The sequence below is a fragment of the Sapajus apella genome, unplaced genomic scaffold (assembly GCF_009761245.1).
Source record: "Sapajus apella isolate SASKATOON/1434 unplaced genomic scaffold, GSC_monkey_1.0 scaffold6, whole genome shotgun sequence".
NCBI classification, from domain to species: Eukaryota; Metazoa; Chordata; class Mammalia; order Primates; family Cebidae; genus Sapajus; species Sapajus apella.
Window position 1 is genome coordinate 66,427,962 of NW_022436946.1, and position 16,523 is coordinate 66,444,484.

Genomic DNA, 16,523 nt, shown 5'->3' on the forward strand with positions numbered 1-16,523 from the left:
CCCAAAAAAAAAAAAAAAAAACTATAAGGGGAAGAGGGGAAAAATAAATCTATAAACTTTTTTTTTTTTTAAAGCCTATCTCAACTACATCCTCGGTTCCTTAAAACATATCTTTAAATATTTAATTTTCACAAAAAGTATTATAGAGAGTCATACATATTTTTAAATATTTAATTTTCACAAAAAGTATTAGAGGGTCATATCTTGAGCTTCTGCTTCCTTGAGACCAAATGGTTCCATACATTAACCAAGTTACATTGTGAATCACAAGTAAGTCCTATTACCATAAAATCAGCTAAATATAAATTGTACGTTTCTATAAACATTTATGTGTAAATGTATGATACAGCAATCATGATCCTTAACCCACACTTTTTAAAAATAATAAAGTAAACCTAATTAATTTCCCATGCAATACACTGAAAGGTACTCATGCTAGCTTCCCAAAATTCACATAAATTATAAACCCTTTGCAATCTGCAGTTCAAATACTATGTGAGAAAACTGAGATGTAGTATGTATTCTGCATAAGTAAAGACAGTAAACTGGCACATCAGCACTAGAGCTGCCAGTGTTTGGCTGGTCAGTCCCCTGGTTTTCCAGGGTGATAATAGATTTGCATTGATTTAACTTCCTTGTTTGGTCCAGGCCCTTGGAGGATGGCAGCATGCACCTGGAGTGGGCGTCAGCTACAAGAACAGAGGAGAAAATGCAAAGCTGACTGTCTCACCTGGTGACTGACTGACTGAATGGTCATGAACGTGGTCTCCATTTGTTTAGTTTCTCACCAGCTGAGCTAACTCACCTTTAAGGTTGAATTACACAAACCAGCACAGCATTACAGAGTTTTTGTTTTTCTTTTCCAAAGAAACATCATTATTAAATTTCCAAAATATTTCCTATCATAATATATTATAGACTGATAAAATTGTTATAAAAAATCATTTTGAAAACATTTAAATATATTTGGGGGGTTAAAACACCGCAATTTTTACCCTGAAGAGCCAAGACTTCCAGAGATGGAAAAAAGAAAAGAAAAAAAAACATGGTAATTTTTAACAAACTGTAAGTAAAATTGAGAGCAAACTGAAGCATTTGCTCAAACAGAAACAATAAAACAAATTCACCAAAGCAATTGCCTTTTTTTATTAGACATGAGGATTTCAAAGGCCTCAAGGTAGGCAATTAGTAATGCCATCATCTAGCAAAAAAAAAAGCACCAGAAGGGCAATCTAGAACCCTGGGCTTTTGTCCTAGTTGTCATTATATAACATAGTAAGCCACAATTACCAGTTACTTCATTTGTAGAGTGGAAAGCTGAGCTTGACACTTCTAAGAGCCCTTCCAATTTTGAACTACTAATAACTTGTATTCTTGTCAAAATGATATAAATCGTAAACATTTTTTTAAATCTAGATTTTTTTTAACCCGGGACAAAGAGCTGCTAAAATGTTCTACGATAAAACAAAATAAAATGAGCCTGCCCTTTTGAAACAAAAGTCTCTAAGAGTAACAATGGGAAAATAACTATACAAAACATCCTCAAGCTGTTTTTCCTCATCTAAAATGAGACAGGATTGCCTAGACAATGTGGAATCTAATTTCTTAAACTAATTATTTCTAGTTCAGCACTGCAGTATCGGTGCAAGATTTTAAAAATACATTGTCAAGGTAATTTTCATATATCATCTAGAAATACAACTTACTCCCTTTCCTCTCCTTTACTGTTAAAAATCCTTGCACAAGTGTAAAAGTGAAACCAGAATTTCATCTAATAAATGTCTATCTTCACTTTATGGTGCTGCTATGAAACCTGGATGACTGAATTTGGGAGCAGGAGGAAGCATGTGCAAAATTGTTTTTAACCTTGCAAATCCTCACGATGTCTCCTTTAGTGTAGTCTTGGGAGAAAAATTAAAATGGAATGCAGAAATTATATGAAAGAGTCACAGTCTAGAGTTGCAAAGCCTCCAGGTCCTCAACAAGGTAAGCCTCGTTTTAGAACATCAAGTCAAAGGGACAGAGTAAAACAGAATTCCTAAGGAAACAATCTTAGTTATCTCATCTGGACCTTGTTTTTTACAGCCACTTTAATTAAAGACAGAAAACAAAGATATGTTATTTCTAATTAAATACTGAGATGAGCATAATCCACATTTACTGCCAATCAAGGTATTTCTAAAGGATGTATTATTTGTGATTTGCTCATTTATTTCAACAAGCCTTCTCCCCAGCCCCTACTCTTTTTCATTAAAAAAATCCTATTCATTAAAAAAATCATATTCAATGTGCTTGAAAGTCCCTTTATTTTGTTAAAAAAATCTATCAGCTCCTGTACAAATTTGCCTTATAGGTTACCATTGAATGCTGCAAACTCAACAGTTATGATCAAAGGGGGCAGTTATGATTCAGGGGCAAATAGCTGTATTATCCTAAAATTTTTGCTACTTTAAATATAAATTTATTGGCTATTTGAATAGCTTTTTAAATTAAGGGATTTATCAAGTCCTTGAACTTCTAAGTATTTTTTCTAACTTTCTTTAAATGAAACTTGTAAAGGATAAATGAAGGGTGTTTTATCTTGAAAATGTTACATTCAGTAATAGAGTACTATCAACTAAAATAACATTTTAAACATGGATACTTGTAGGTTTCTAGTCAATAATGCATTAATAGTAAGAAGAGTATTTAAAATAAACAGACTTGTCTTATTTTTAAATAAAGTGATACTTTTATTTTTCCTGTATTCCCTTATTGATATTTCCCATTTTCCCTTGAGATCAAATGGTTCCTTATAGTTATTAAATTTATATGTATTAAATTTATATAGCCTCTATCTTCCAAGAAACTCAGAATGTTTTGTAGGCTTACAGACTTAAAGAGTATTAGGGCTGTACAATATTAATTAGTTGTCAAATAATAACCATTTTTTATCTTAAGAATAAGGTGTTCTTTCTTTTTATTGACTTTTTATTTCCATATTTTGGAGAAGAGCAGAGGAGTGATGTGATGGAAAACAAAGCAGCGCTAGACTAATCAATCTACTGCTTTCCTGGTTCTTAGATAAAGCTCTACTTTAAACTGTTAGATTATCATGTGATGAAGAAACAATTCTTCTCAATAGAGGCTCTATCAGTATTACAATTTGTTTTCTAAAATATCAGCAGACTTACCAACTGAAGTTCATCAACAGTTTACTATGATAGTGGTCATTATTTTCGACAGATTAGAATCTCATTGTTCTTATCAAATCATGGCAATGAGACACTTAAGAATTTCTGATGAACACTGAAACTGCTTGATGGGGAATATTAAGTGCCAAATATTTAGCATTTTCTCAGGTAATTACAGGGTCTGAAATATAACCCTTAAATAATAAACACTGTATTTCATAAAATGAGCCTTATGGAATTTAAGGAATTAAAGCTTCGTATTCTGACTATATAATCTAACCTAAAAAAGGAAAAGATTTACATACTTTTAGTCCAACTTTGAAATTTTCTGAATTTAATTCAAAGAAGGAATCAGCAAAGATTTCTAGAACCTAAAATGCTATCTGATCTTATTTTGTTTATAAAAATATGGAAATGTAGATTATATTTCAAAGATAAAACACTGCAGGACATAACCAGTTCAAAGGAAAAGCAGGCCCTAAGACTTACTGATGCAAGTTTACCTGATACTTTCAGTTAAGCAATAATGGCTACATTTAAGTCGCTTGATATATGAGCTTGAAGATTAGTTAATTTACTTTTCAGCTTAAATTGCAGATAATAAACTGACAAACAAAAGCCTTGTATATTATGGATGGTATCAATTAATGATTGCCTGTATTTACACCTAAATGTGATTTATTCTTCACAAAGGTGTATATACTTCCATTATGAATAGCGTAGCTAAAATCAAAATATCCTCAAATTCTTAAACACTGAACTGAAGAACCTATAAAAACTTGAGACATTTGTTTATAGATGTAGACATTTATCTGTGGTTACTTCCTCAAGTTCATATTCAACCATGTCAACTTTTTAAACATATTAGCTGGGTCTCTGATAAAGATCATTTATGTTCCACTTTAAATATTTCTTAAAAATATCCTCAAGAAAATCTAAGTTTCAAAATTTACATTATGACATTGAGAAATGTTTTTTAAATTTATATTTTATATCTTTCAGAATATTCTGTCTTTAAGAAATTTCATCTTTATTTGCATGTTTCACATTCTGCTCTAAAAATCCACAGAACAATTTCAAATAGTTTTATTAAGTCAATACTATTGTTTTATGCTAACAGTAATTTCATTAGCCTTGACAAAGCCCCAAACTGGGAACTGTTTATTGTATAGAACACTTCACTTTTACCAGCTTCCTTATGCTGCTGTTAACAAAACTGTTTCATAAATAGCATTAACTTTGGGACCATAAGTCTAGTCACATGAATACTCAAACACTCCATTTCAACACTAAAAGGATCCACCATTTCAAAACGATCTCCCAAGTCTGTTTATATTAGACATTGCTACAGTTTGATTCTCAGCTATGCTAATAATTATCATCTGAACCAAGACTACTGAACACCATTGCCCTTAATCCTTTTTTCAAAGCAGACTTGAACACACTGTAATTCTTTTAAGAAGCTTTATTTTTTAACAATTCAGTCTGTTGGATCTCGATGCAGTTTATTAAAAAAAAACAAAAAACTTCAGTACAGTCTCATATAAACTGCAATCAAAAAAGCAATTTAGTTTTTTTTAATTTTCAGAAGTTATCTGAAGTTGCAAGTTATTTTTTGTAATATGCAGAACAGTAAAATGTAAGCATGCTCCTGGATGCAGATGCTCCTGTGTACTATGGAGTTATTTTGAAGAGCTTGCTAACTTCTGCAGGCAGTTTATGGGATGCAATTATTTTCTCCACAACTTAGGCACATGAGAATAAAACTGATAATAAAGTATTTTTCTCAAAAAGTTGAGGCAGCTTTTGTTGAATGCTATCTGTGTGGGTACACTTGCTACACCTTGAACTGTACTAAGAGAGAGACAGACAGCAAGGAGTCCATGTTCATGCTGAAACCTGAAAAACCCCTCCACACGCGTAAGGAGTTCCAAGCAAAAGAGGGTAAAACATTCTACACAGTTGTTCATCGCCTTACGTTAACAGAATACACCAAGAAACTTTACATAACAAGGAAGCAAATCCCCTTTCACTGCTTTTAGTCAAAGTCAGCGGTGTCTATAGAGGATAAAAGTGGAGCAAGCCTAGTAGGGATAAAGCTTAAGTCTACACCTCATGCAGAGTTGTCCTTGGTCTGTCCTCTAATATTTCTCAGACATCCGAGTTAGAACTGAGGTTTGTTAACCTGGGGTCCGCATTGATTTCATATCTGTAATGATACCCTTCCATGTGATCCCTGCAGGCATCTCTGATGTTATGCATCCACTTTTTTATCCCCTTGCGGTTCAGATACAAAACCAGGAGGAAAATAGCGCCTATCAAGGCTAAAACAATACCCAGGAAGACATAAGAGGTTTGCAGGGATGGGGGAAGAATAGGGTCACAGTCCAGGTCAGCACTGTTGAGTTCCAAGAGAACCCGATTCCTCATTTTTTCCGGAAATGCACAGGTGAGCTGGTCTTTGCCTTGCACTACCTCTGTCTCCTTGAGCCAGGCCACCATGTCTACCATGTGACAGTCGCACACCCAGGGATTGTTGTCCAGGAAGACCCTGACGTGGGGCAGACCTTGCAACTCAGCCAGGGTGCCATTGTGAAGGACCTTGAGGGCATTGTCTTCCAGGTGGAGGCTTTCCAGATGTGTCAGGTTGCGGAAAGACACATAGGTCAAGCTTACCAGCGAATTGTTACTTAAGTCTAGGTACCTGAGGCTGGGAAGTTGGGCCACCACGTCCCGCGGCAGGTAAAGGAAGTGGTTGCTGGCCAGCTCCAGGCGGTGGAGCCCATGTAGTGCACCGCCCGCCCGCAGGGCCGCCACCACCATGCCCTCGAAGCTCCGGTTATTCCGCTCATCTTCAGGGGGCACGATGTGGTTCAGGATCAGTTCCACAAGAGGACTGGGGGCCGACATGCTGGCATTGCTGCCTGAGAAAGCGAAGGGGCTGAGGACGGCCAGAGGGTTGTGGCTGAGGTCGAGCTGGCGCAGGCTGGGCAGATGCTCGAAGGCGCCCGCATGCACCTCCTCCAGGCGGCTGCCGCTGAGGTTGAGCGCAGCCAGCTCGGCCAGCGGCGGCAGGCGGGCGAGGGCGCCGGCAGGGAGCACGGCCAGCTGGTTGCCCGTAAGGAAGAGGTTGCGCACGTAGGGGGGCAGGTCCGTGGGCACCTCGGTCAGATTGCGGTTAACGCACTTGACTGTGCGCGCCGCCTCGGAGCACTCGCACAGCGCGGGGCACTGGCCGGGCAGCAGGGGCTGAGCGGACACAGCGGAAGCCAGGAACGGCGCCGAGGAGGAGGAGGAGGATGCTGAGGAGGTGGGAGAAGACGAGGAGACCCAGCCCAGGAGGACCAGCGCCAGTCGCGCCAACCGCAGCCGCCTGTCTCCGGCGGCGGGGCCCCGGGAACACCCTCCCGGCATCGCGGCTCGCGTTTCCGAGGAGCTGGGCTGGGACGGCGCCCGCCCCGAAGTCGGAGACTGGGCCGGGAGAGCGCGAGCTGGCGGAAACGACAGGAGAAAACTTTCCTCTCGTGGGAGCGAGGGAGGGGCGCCGCGGCCGGAACTTGGCTAACCCCCTCGCCACCGGGCGCTCCCCTCCGGGCCGGTTCCCCCGCCCCCTCCCTCCAGAAAGTACGCACGGCGGTGGGTCGGGACACTCGGCTGCGCGCTCCTGCTCCCGCACCTCTTCCTGCCGCTGCCCCGGTGGCACTTCCTCGCTTCTCGTTGGCGCCCCTCGCTGGATCCTCTGAGGGACCTGGGACAAGCAGGAGAGAGGCGTGAAGCGACTTCCGGAGTACAAAAACCGGCTTTTTCGAGTCTGGTCGCCTCCACTCTGTCCCAGAGACCTCCCTCAGAAAGCCCGCCCCGGCCTCGCCTCCCCAACCCTTCCAGTCACCCTTACCCGGGAGGGGGACGCGCGTCCGACACCCAGAGCGCAAAGTCTTCCTTCTCCCCTGGCCCACACTCAATAAACCTATCCGGCCTCCCGCCTTTCCCGAGAAAACTCGTCTCCCGCGTCTAACTTCCCACTTAATCCCCAGTTCCTTCCCTACCAAACTTCTCCCTCTCCCGGTTCCTTCCCGCACCGCCTCCGCGGAAGGTCGGCCTCCGGGAGTCTCCGCCCCCGCCCAGACCTCTCCTCCCGGTCCCGGTTAGCAAGCGAGGGAAGTTTCAGGTTACAGGAGTTTTTGATGTCTTTTTGTACCTTCTAGCATTAGCAGGAAGTGGAGGGCTCTACAGCTGTCGCCCCCCCCACCCCCCCCAGCTAGCGCCCCCGCCAGCCCCTCGGATCCGAAAGGGTTCAAATCATCTCCAAAGAGGAGAGAAGCGTCTGGGAACAAAGCAGCAATGGGACTTGGGGTAGGGAGGCAACGCGAACAAACGCTATTCTCCACCCGAGGATGGGGAGGGCCCCAGCGACGCCTCCCGGGTCTCTCCCAGGCCGCGGGGTACGACCGCTCACCTCCGCGCCGCCGCCTCCAGAGCCAACTCCGAGTTCCACCAGAGTCGCGACGACTTCCCGGCTCCGCGCTACGGGCGCAGATTCTTCTCGCACCGCAGCCCCTGGCCCAGCCTCCCAACCTCCGCAGCTGGGAAAAACCAACCGGGGGGCGGGGGAGGGCCAGGACTGTCGGGGGACTCTTGCCGCGCGGCCAACCTCGGCTGCCGTAGGTAGAGGGATTTAAGAAGAGAGACTAGGGGAACTGGGCTGCGCGCCTCCTCCTGGTGGAAATTAACGAGGAATGTGCCGGAAAAGGTGAGGGAATCCCTTTCTCTCTCCCCTCCCTGACATCCTTGGGTGGTTCCTCATTTTGCATATTGTATTTACCTTGGACTGGAGCAAAACCGCTGGTGAATCTCGTGGAATTCACCTTGATTCGGGCACCTTTGGCAGTGACGAGATAGATTTAGGCAGGACAGAGAAGCGCGAAGCAGCAGCAGAAAGAAATGAGCTGAAAATCTACAGCGGCGGCAGCAGCAAACGCACAGCAGGTTGTACGGAAGCTTCAGAAACTCTCTTTCAAAGTGGTACCTGAGGCCGCAAACTTCAGATTTAGGTGTAATTAATGCCTTCCCGCCTGTCCCGCCCCCTCACTTCTTGGGTAGTGATGGGACTTGTGAAGAGAGCGCGCCAACTTTGAGAGACAGAGAGATTAGTGGAGAGGAGATTCATTCCTGATTCATTAGCTTTTCTCCTACCAAAATTAAAAGCAGATGGAAGAGAAAGCGGCCAAAGCATCCTAGAAACAAAAGGCAAATAGCAAAGACTTGAGTCACCCGGAAAGCGGACCCGCCCCCCACCACTCCCCAGATGTAGCTCGGTTAAAATCACTTTAACCCGGGAAGCTCCAAAGGTGGGGAGTGGGAGTTGCGGGAGCTGACCTGAGGGAGAAGTTTGGTTCCGAAGTCGCTTGTCCCAGGGGACATCTGGCAGGTGGTGATGGAGAGGATGGAGTTGGGGAGAGGATGGGGTTGGGGAAAGGGACAGATTGAATGACTGATTACCAGAAGGATCTGTTATTATACCAGACAGGTGTTGGGTTCCGAAAGCCCTGTCGTTGCTCTCTGTAACTACGTAGCCCCTTTGTCCCAATTAAATAATTTCCCCGAAAGGATAAGAAGGTGCTGGTTATTCCAGGCTTCTTCATTTTAGAGAGAAAAATGACAATTAGGGAAAACATGGTTTGGAAATTTAAAACCTGGTCATATAAAAAGGATCAAATAAGGATGCTGAAGCTTGTGTCTGGGACGTGTGCCTTTACTGTGAAGATGGACCCCAGCTCCCCAGTGGATGCTCAATTACTTTTATAGAGAGGGATAGTCTGCAAAGCTGACAGCAAAAATGGCTCAGACAACAGCTGAAAGAAATGGAAACTGCAGAGATTTGTGCAAAAACGCCAGTTTCATTAATTTGCATCTTCAGCACGTTTATCTAAATCCCTTATTTTTAAAAGTGTTTTGCAGCATGAATGTAAAACACTTTGAAAAAGAATTTCTAAAGATGTAGTCATGTTCTGTATCCGGATTGTGGCGGTGGTTACATAAACCCATACAATGTGTTAAAAATCGTAGAACTTTGTACACCAAAAGAGTCAACTTTACTGTAGATAAGTTTAAAAATAAAATTAATTACTCATTGGATAAAACCTGTAATAATGCTCAGACATGATACGAACTCTGGTCCTGATCTGAAGATCAACTGCTTTTTAGGAGAGTGAGAAACACTTTAGAATTTAGAAATATATATTCTCATCTGATCCTCAAAACAACTCAGAGGCAAAGTAAATATTGTTAGTATTATTGCTTGTTGCTATCATTTTTCTTGTTCTGTTTTACAAACGAAAAAACTGGGGCTTTAAGTTAGCTTGACTGAGTGTCTTCCACTTGCCAAATCTGTGCTGATCACTTCACAGATATCTCATTGACTCTTCACATCAGTACTGAGGTTAGGTCCTCTCACTCCAGTTTTACAGACAAGAAAATTGATGCAAAAGTAAATTACGTAACTTGTTCAAATGAGTGATGGAGGTGGGAACCAGGCCCAGATTTGCCTGCCTCCCATATAGTGCATCCCACATTCTGCCTTTAGGCAAGATTAAGGAGCTTGTGCAAAGTTCTACTCTGTTCCACTCTGTTCTACTTAGGCGGAACGTAAACCTCACCTCTTGTTCTCTTTTTACTTCTTCCCCCTCCACCTTCCTGCAGCTGATATTTGCTTATGGCTGCTGAATAGGGACCCAGAAACTCAGGGTCATTTCTAGCTCTGATACTTGCTTACTGTGTGTCTTCAGTATACTTCTGTTTCTTATTCTGTAAAATAGGACCACTAATGGAATTTGAAAGTATTTCCATGAGAATTTAGATAAATATGTAACATACTTAGCGAAATCACCTGTTTTGATTGTTCTTTTCTAAATTACTCCCCCTCATGCTGTTTATTGTAATCCACTATATCTCTGTAATTATGTTAGTAATAGGAGTACAAGGATGAATAATTTAAAGTCTCTTTAAGGTAGAGTTGCCAGATTTAACAAATAAAAATACAGGGCACTCAAATTTTAATTTCAGATAAACAATGAATACTTTTTGACTATAACTGTCCCATGCAATATTTGGGAAGTGCAAAATTTTGTTGCTTAGAATTGAAATTCAACTTTAATTGAGTATCCTGTATTTGATTTGGCATTATAGCAGTTGATAATCTGGTAGAAGAAAGAGACACTGAAACAAAAGCTCTCAATGTAGAAGTAAGTATGGTTTGGTGTGGTATCTTTCCAGGCAGTCCCCTCTCTCTTTGTATATATTTTACCTCTATTTTTGCTATTATTTTATGTGAATGGGATGATAGTATATGAATTATTCACAATCGTTTTTAAAAACAACTGTCTATGTCCATACGTATAGGTATGCTTCTCGTTTTTTAAAGACTGAAATATTTCAAACTGTGGATTGTTGTACCACAATTATTTTAATAGCCCTGTTGAAAGACGTTTAGATCAGTAACTACTCTTTAAAGAAATTTCCTTCAAGTGAGAAAAGCTTACTAGGATCAGTTCTATTTTGATTGTCTTAAGCATTTAATTATCCCAAATTATCATACTTATTTTACTCCTGACAGCTTGAAAATTTTTTGTGCATGATGCTATTTACATACTCTAAGGCAGGGCAGAGGATTGCAGAGCACATTTTTACCAATTTATTCTTCTATTCCAAAGTGAAATAAAGGAAGGATCTGAATGTTCCAACAGATAAGAACTAATTTAGTATATTTCAAGAGGTCACTTTGTAGGCTCCAGGAAATGTTTCTATACTATCATTTACTTAGAAGATTGTTTCTATAGGAACCATTTTTTTTCTAATGACGCAAAGGATCACATCTTAGAAAAGATTAGTAAATTATTGAAATATTGCTTCTAAATCCTGATTAGGCAACGAATAAGATAGGTATAAAAAGAATGATGAGTGATTATGACCACCCTCATGATAACTAACAGAGAGAAGCTGCGTAGTTCAGCATGGATAAACACCAAGATTGTTTAAGACTAGTTTATTTTGATCTCTGCCTCAAATTAGCAAAGGAATTGATACAAGTGCCTACTGTCAAATCTGAAAAGTAACTGAAACAAAGTCAAGTGCTGGTGAGCAATGAGCACAAATGTCAGAAACCATGAACCAACACTTAAAACTAAAGCCATCAATGTGAGGGTCAATTTGACAAAAAGAAAAAAATTATACATGTATATATATGTATATACATGAAGAAATATTTTTTTAATTGTGAATGATTAAAAAGAAAACGTCAAATCATTTTAGAAAGAATGGGCTTCTTTTCTGAGATGTGTACACTAAATTAAGTAAAATGTAAACTTGAGAATGGGTCAAAAGGAATGTATTTGTGTCATCAGTCAGTACAATAAGTGCTGAGGCTAGTAAAAGAAAAATATAATGATGTTTCAAAATTCATTGGAGATTTAATAAATATTAAAGAAAGACCAAGCTAAAAGGCTGTGATAGACTGCAGAAAATAAACTGACTAGAAATATATGATTTTTCGAGGATAAGGAAATGTTGAAAGGTAAATGAAAACAATTACAGTCAGCCCTCTATGTTTGTGGGTTCCATGTCTCTGGATTCAACCAACCACAGATGACAAATATTCAAACAAAAAAAAAAAATGGACGGTTACATCTGTATCAAACATGTACAGACTTTTAAAATAATTATCATTATCTCCTAAGCAATTCAGCAGGTGCGGTGGTTTACGCCTGTAATCCCAGTACTGTTGGAGGCCGAGGCGGGCAAATCACTTGAGGTCAAGAGTTTGAGACCACTCTGGCCAACATGGTGAAATCCCATCTGTACTAAAAATATGAAAATTAGCCAAGTGTGGTAGTGCATGCTTGTAATCCCAGCTAATTGGGATGTTGCAGCAGGAGAATCGCTTAAACCTGGGAGTCAGAGGTTGCAGTGAGCTGAGATTGCGCCACTGCACTCCAGACTGGGTGACAAAGCAAGACTCCATCTCAAAAAAACAAAACAAATAAAAAAAAAGACAACAACAACAAAAAAACCCTGCATAACTATTTACATAGCATTTACATTGTATTAGGTATTATAAGCAAACGAGAGATGATTTAAAGTATATAGGAGGATGTGCATAGGTTATATGCAAATACTATGCCATTTAACCTAAGGAATTTGAGTATCCATGGATTTTGGTATCCACAGGGATTCTGGAAGCAACCCCCTGAGGATAACAAGGGATGATTACATATAGTAATATGCAGACTCTCCAAAGAGTCACCCTTACAGGATCACTCAACTTTAATTCAATAAATGCTTTTTTAAGACCCCACTGTATACTGTCCACCTATTTGATGCACTTGAAATACAAAGGTAGATAGAATAAAAATCCCTACCCTTAGATAACTCACAGTCTAGTGGGAAAGCAAATGGTTACAAAACATATGGTAAGTGCAAATATGTAATGGAGTGGGGAGACTGTCAGAAGGTTTTACTAGGGTAGAAATGCCGGAGTTGCATTTTGAAGCACAATCAGCCTGTATCCTCAGCTTCTGTCCCATGTATTCAACCAGCTGGGGATTGAAAATAAACAGTAAAAAATAACACTACAACAATAAAAAATAATACAAATGAAAAATATAGTAAAACAACTATTTAAAAAACATTTACATTATATTAGGTATTATAAATAATCTAGAGATGATTTGAAGTCTGGGAGGATGCATGTAGGTTATAAACAAATACTATGCCATTTTATATCAGAGACTTTAGCATCTGTGGGGTTTGGTATCCACAGGGGTCCTGAAACCAATCCCCATGCTTACTGAAGGAAGACTGTGTTAGTAAGAGCTTGCCAGACAAAAGATCATCAAGTTGGTGAAAAACCCCAGAGAATTTGTTCGCTTCTAGAGACTACACAGGGCGGAGCACAGGACACATTGAGACATTGGAGGGAATGGTACAAGGTGAGATTTGAAATACAGTGGGATCAGATTACTGACCTCCAGTCTAAAAGATTTGTATTATCCCAGCCAGGCATGGTGGCTCACACCTGTAATCCCAGCACTTTGGGAGGCTGAGGTGGGTGGATTACTCGAGGTCAGGAGTTTGAGACCAGCCTGGCCAACGTGGTGAAACCCTGTCTCTACTAAAAACATAAAAATTAGCCGGGCGTGATGGCAGGCACCTGTAATCGCAGCTACTTGGGAGGCTGAGGCAGGAGAATCACCTGAGCCCAGGAGACAGAGTTTGCAGTGAGCCGAGATCATGCCATTGCACTCTAGCCTGGGCAGCAAGGACAAAACTCCGTCTCAAAAAACTAAAAGGTTTGCATTATCTTGTAGTGGCAGGAAGCCAATGGAAGTTTTCGGCAGAGGAATGGCATGATCATAAGTGCATTTTAGAAACATCACAGTTGCTGTCTGTTTAAAAGGCAATTTATAGACAAGACAAGACAGAGAGAAAAGTTGGGTGATTCAAGTGACGGATGACAAAGAGCCAAAACAAAGTAGAAGTAAAAGATTGGCATGGCAACAGCAGGTTATATAGACCAGTGGTTATTATACAGACCATAATATTACATACATCAGTGGTTTCCAACAGAGTGGCACTGCCCCCGTGCCACTAAAATATTTTTTTGAAAAGCCAACATTGGCTTTTAGAAAGTTTGAAAACAACCTATATAAATTTTTAAAATAATCTATAAATCTTGGTGATTTGTTCACTTTGAAGGTAATACTACATACATTTATAATTCTAAATATTAGATTATAGATAATGTCTATATTTTAAATAACCAAGAGAAATTTTAATTTATCCTCAGTGTGACTAGATAAAAACCTGAAGTTCTCAGCCTAGAAACAACTTCATTTTGCATTTAAACTCCAAATACTTACAGTGTAGTTTTATTATACATTCAATTTTCCGTGAACAGTTACACTGTAAGGAAAGAATATATATTGTTTTGTTTGGAACTTTACCAAGATTTTATCTCTCATAACCATTCCACTCATTCTATTCAGATCATCAATATAGTATCAGTTTGCGTTTGTAGTTGTTACATTTGCAGTGATTCTTATTTCAAAATGTCTAATATTTTAAAAAATTATTTCTACATTCATATGAATATTGGCCTAACTTCTCTTACGTTTTAGCTTATTTATAAGTAGGCAGAAGAATATCAACATTTCGTTAGGTTTTCTATTATAGTTATGCCCAAGTATTTATATGTAGTGCTACATAGTAACTAATACTATTCTTTTACCTTTAATATTCTAGTTAATATAGTATGTATTTTTAAAATTACATATCAAGATGCATTTTATAAAATAAAAAAGGCTTTATAAAATCTTTGTTTTGAAAAGGAAACATTGGTTTTTAGAAAGCTTGAAAACAACTTGTATAAATATTTAAGAGAATCTACAAATCTTGGTGATTTATTCACTATGAACATAAGAATATAGACATAATTCTAAGTATCATAATGCTACAGAAAACTTATTTAAAATTTGTTTCTCTTTTGAATTTAATATTTCAGATACACGATATTCAGTCAGCTTCTATATTTTAAGTAATGACCAAGAGAAATTCTAATAATTCTTTATTATTGAAGAGTCAGGTTTGATTATGATAAAGTGAAAAAATACCTAGAGAAAAATAGAATAAGACACCTGTTTTAAGAACTGATCTTATTTGATTTAAACTATTGTCCTTTAAAATGAAATTGTGGTAAATATTTAAATTAGCAATGTTATCTAATATCTTTTTTTAGTGTACATTAATTCCACTTTGGAAGTGACATTGAAGATTTTTCATTTCTATAGTTCTTGCCCAAGATAGGTTCTAAACTAAGACTGGAATTCAGTCAAGAAATGGGAGCAGTTGCAATTGTAGCCACCATCCAAATTCAATTCATTTCAGCTAAATTTAATACAGTTCAATAAATGTTTATTAATGTGCTTTTTTGTAGTACTCACTTTGTCTTCCAAACAGGACTACCTCCAAAGCCAGCAATTTTCCTTAAAAAAATTTATAATACTGGCACATTGACAGGCAATGTATTGCATGTCCATGGCAGAGGTTCAGCAGTTAGAGTTAGGCCAAAGTTTGGGTGCATGACCCAGGCTTCTCTAATCTATTTTATAAGTCCTATCCAGTAAGCTCAAGTACAGAGGTCAATAAGATGGCTCTTAGCACTCTTAAATGTTTAAATTCAAAATTGAGTATCAAATTCAGCTTAGATCCCCATATGAAAGCTGAGGAAGAGAGTACTAAAGATGTTATATACTTTGAGATAGAAATTGATCATATTACTTTGGAGTGAAAAAGAAGGACGTTAAGGAGCTTAACTAGGGAGATAAAGTCATGCCAGCGTCAAACACATGGCCTGAGCAGTGTGGGTAATGGTAGGAGAAAGGAGTTGGGTGCAGAGCACACACTAAAGGATGCCGATACTGAACTTCAATGGAAGCTTAGTAGATAAATGTGTTACAACAGGTGGTATTTTTACCCCCAAAATATTGACGTGGGTGACATTTACAAAGGAGTGAGATTCAAAATGGTTTGCAACCAGTATGGAATAGACACCAATCAATCTGTTCAATAATCAGAGGCTGCCACCTGCAAACAACTAATAGAGCTTTGTTGTTGCAGACTGCCTGAATACAAGCCCTGAATCTCCGTAAGAAAACTAAAGACACTTCAAGGTTTCTGATAATCTCTACAACCACCCTTTAGAGTATAGGCTGTCACTCAGAAATTGTTTGATAACTTCCGAGCTTCATCATAAGGAATTGGAAGCTTCTTTCAAATAGGAAAATGTTTTTGGAGTATGTGATAAGTGCTTCTAGGCACTTTTCTGAGAACTGAGGAAGCAGTCATGAAGAAGACAGACATAGGCTCTATTTTCGTGAAATTTATTGTTTCCACTACTTTATTAAATCAACTCACTCCAGTGTGAAAATCTAGATTTCTTTTTTAACTAAATAAAATATTTAAATATTTTTTTATTAAATACGGCAAACGCGAACTCAGCAATACAGAACAGCATAAAACCCTGTGCACCGGCCGGGTGGGGTGGCTCACGCCTATAATCCCAGCACTTTCGGAGGCCGAGGCGGGTGGATCATGAGGTCATGAGATCGAGACCATCCTGGTCAACATGGTGAAACCCCATCTCTACTAAAAATACAAAAATTAGCTGGGCATGGTGACTTACGCCTGTAGTCCCGGCTACTCGGGAGGCTGAGGCAGGAGGATCGCTTGAACCCAGGAGGCGGAGGTTGCAGTGAGCCGAGATTATGCCACTGCACTCCAGTGTGGGTAACAAGAGCG

The 16,523-nt window shown here is 39.6% G+C and overlaps 1 protein-coding gene across 4 annotated transcripts; it reads right to left on the reverse strand.

Annotated features, from left to right (window-relative positions):
- Positions 1-4,301: 4,301 nt before the first annotated feature.
- Positions 4,302-8,530, reverse strand: TPBG (trophoblast glycoprotein). 4 transcript variants are annotated; one of them, XM_032275424.1, is made up of 3 exons: positions 7,996-8,530; positions 7,630-7,889; positions 4,302-6,921 (listed from the first exon to the last, which is right to left on the reverse strand). In XM_032275424.1, exon 3 carries the CDS (start codon positions 6,585-6,587, stop codon positions 5,325-5,327), a length of 1,263 nt encoding a protein of 420 aa, XP_032131315.1. In that variant the 5' UTR covers positions 6,588-6,921; positions 7,630-7,889; positions 7,996-8,530; the 3' UTR covers positions 4,302-5,324. The 4 variants fall into 4 exon arrangements, with proteins under 4 accessions (XP_032131315.1, XP_032131316.1, XP_032131317.1 ...); XM_032275425.1 differs by lacking the exons at positions 7,630-7,889; positions 7,996-8,530 and adding an exon at positions 7,220-7,280 and having other exon boundaries at positions 4,624-6,921; XM_032275426.1 differs by lacking the exons at positions 7,630-7,889; positions 7,996-8,530 and adding an exon at positions 7,063-7,189 and having other exon boundaries at positions 4,624-6,921.
- Positions 8,531-16,523: the final 7,993 nt, after the last annotated feature.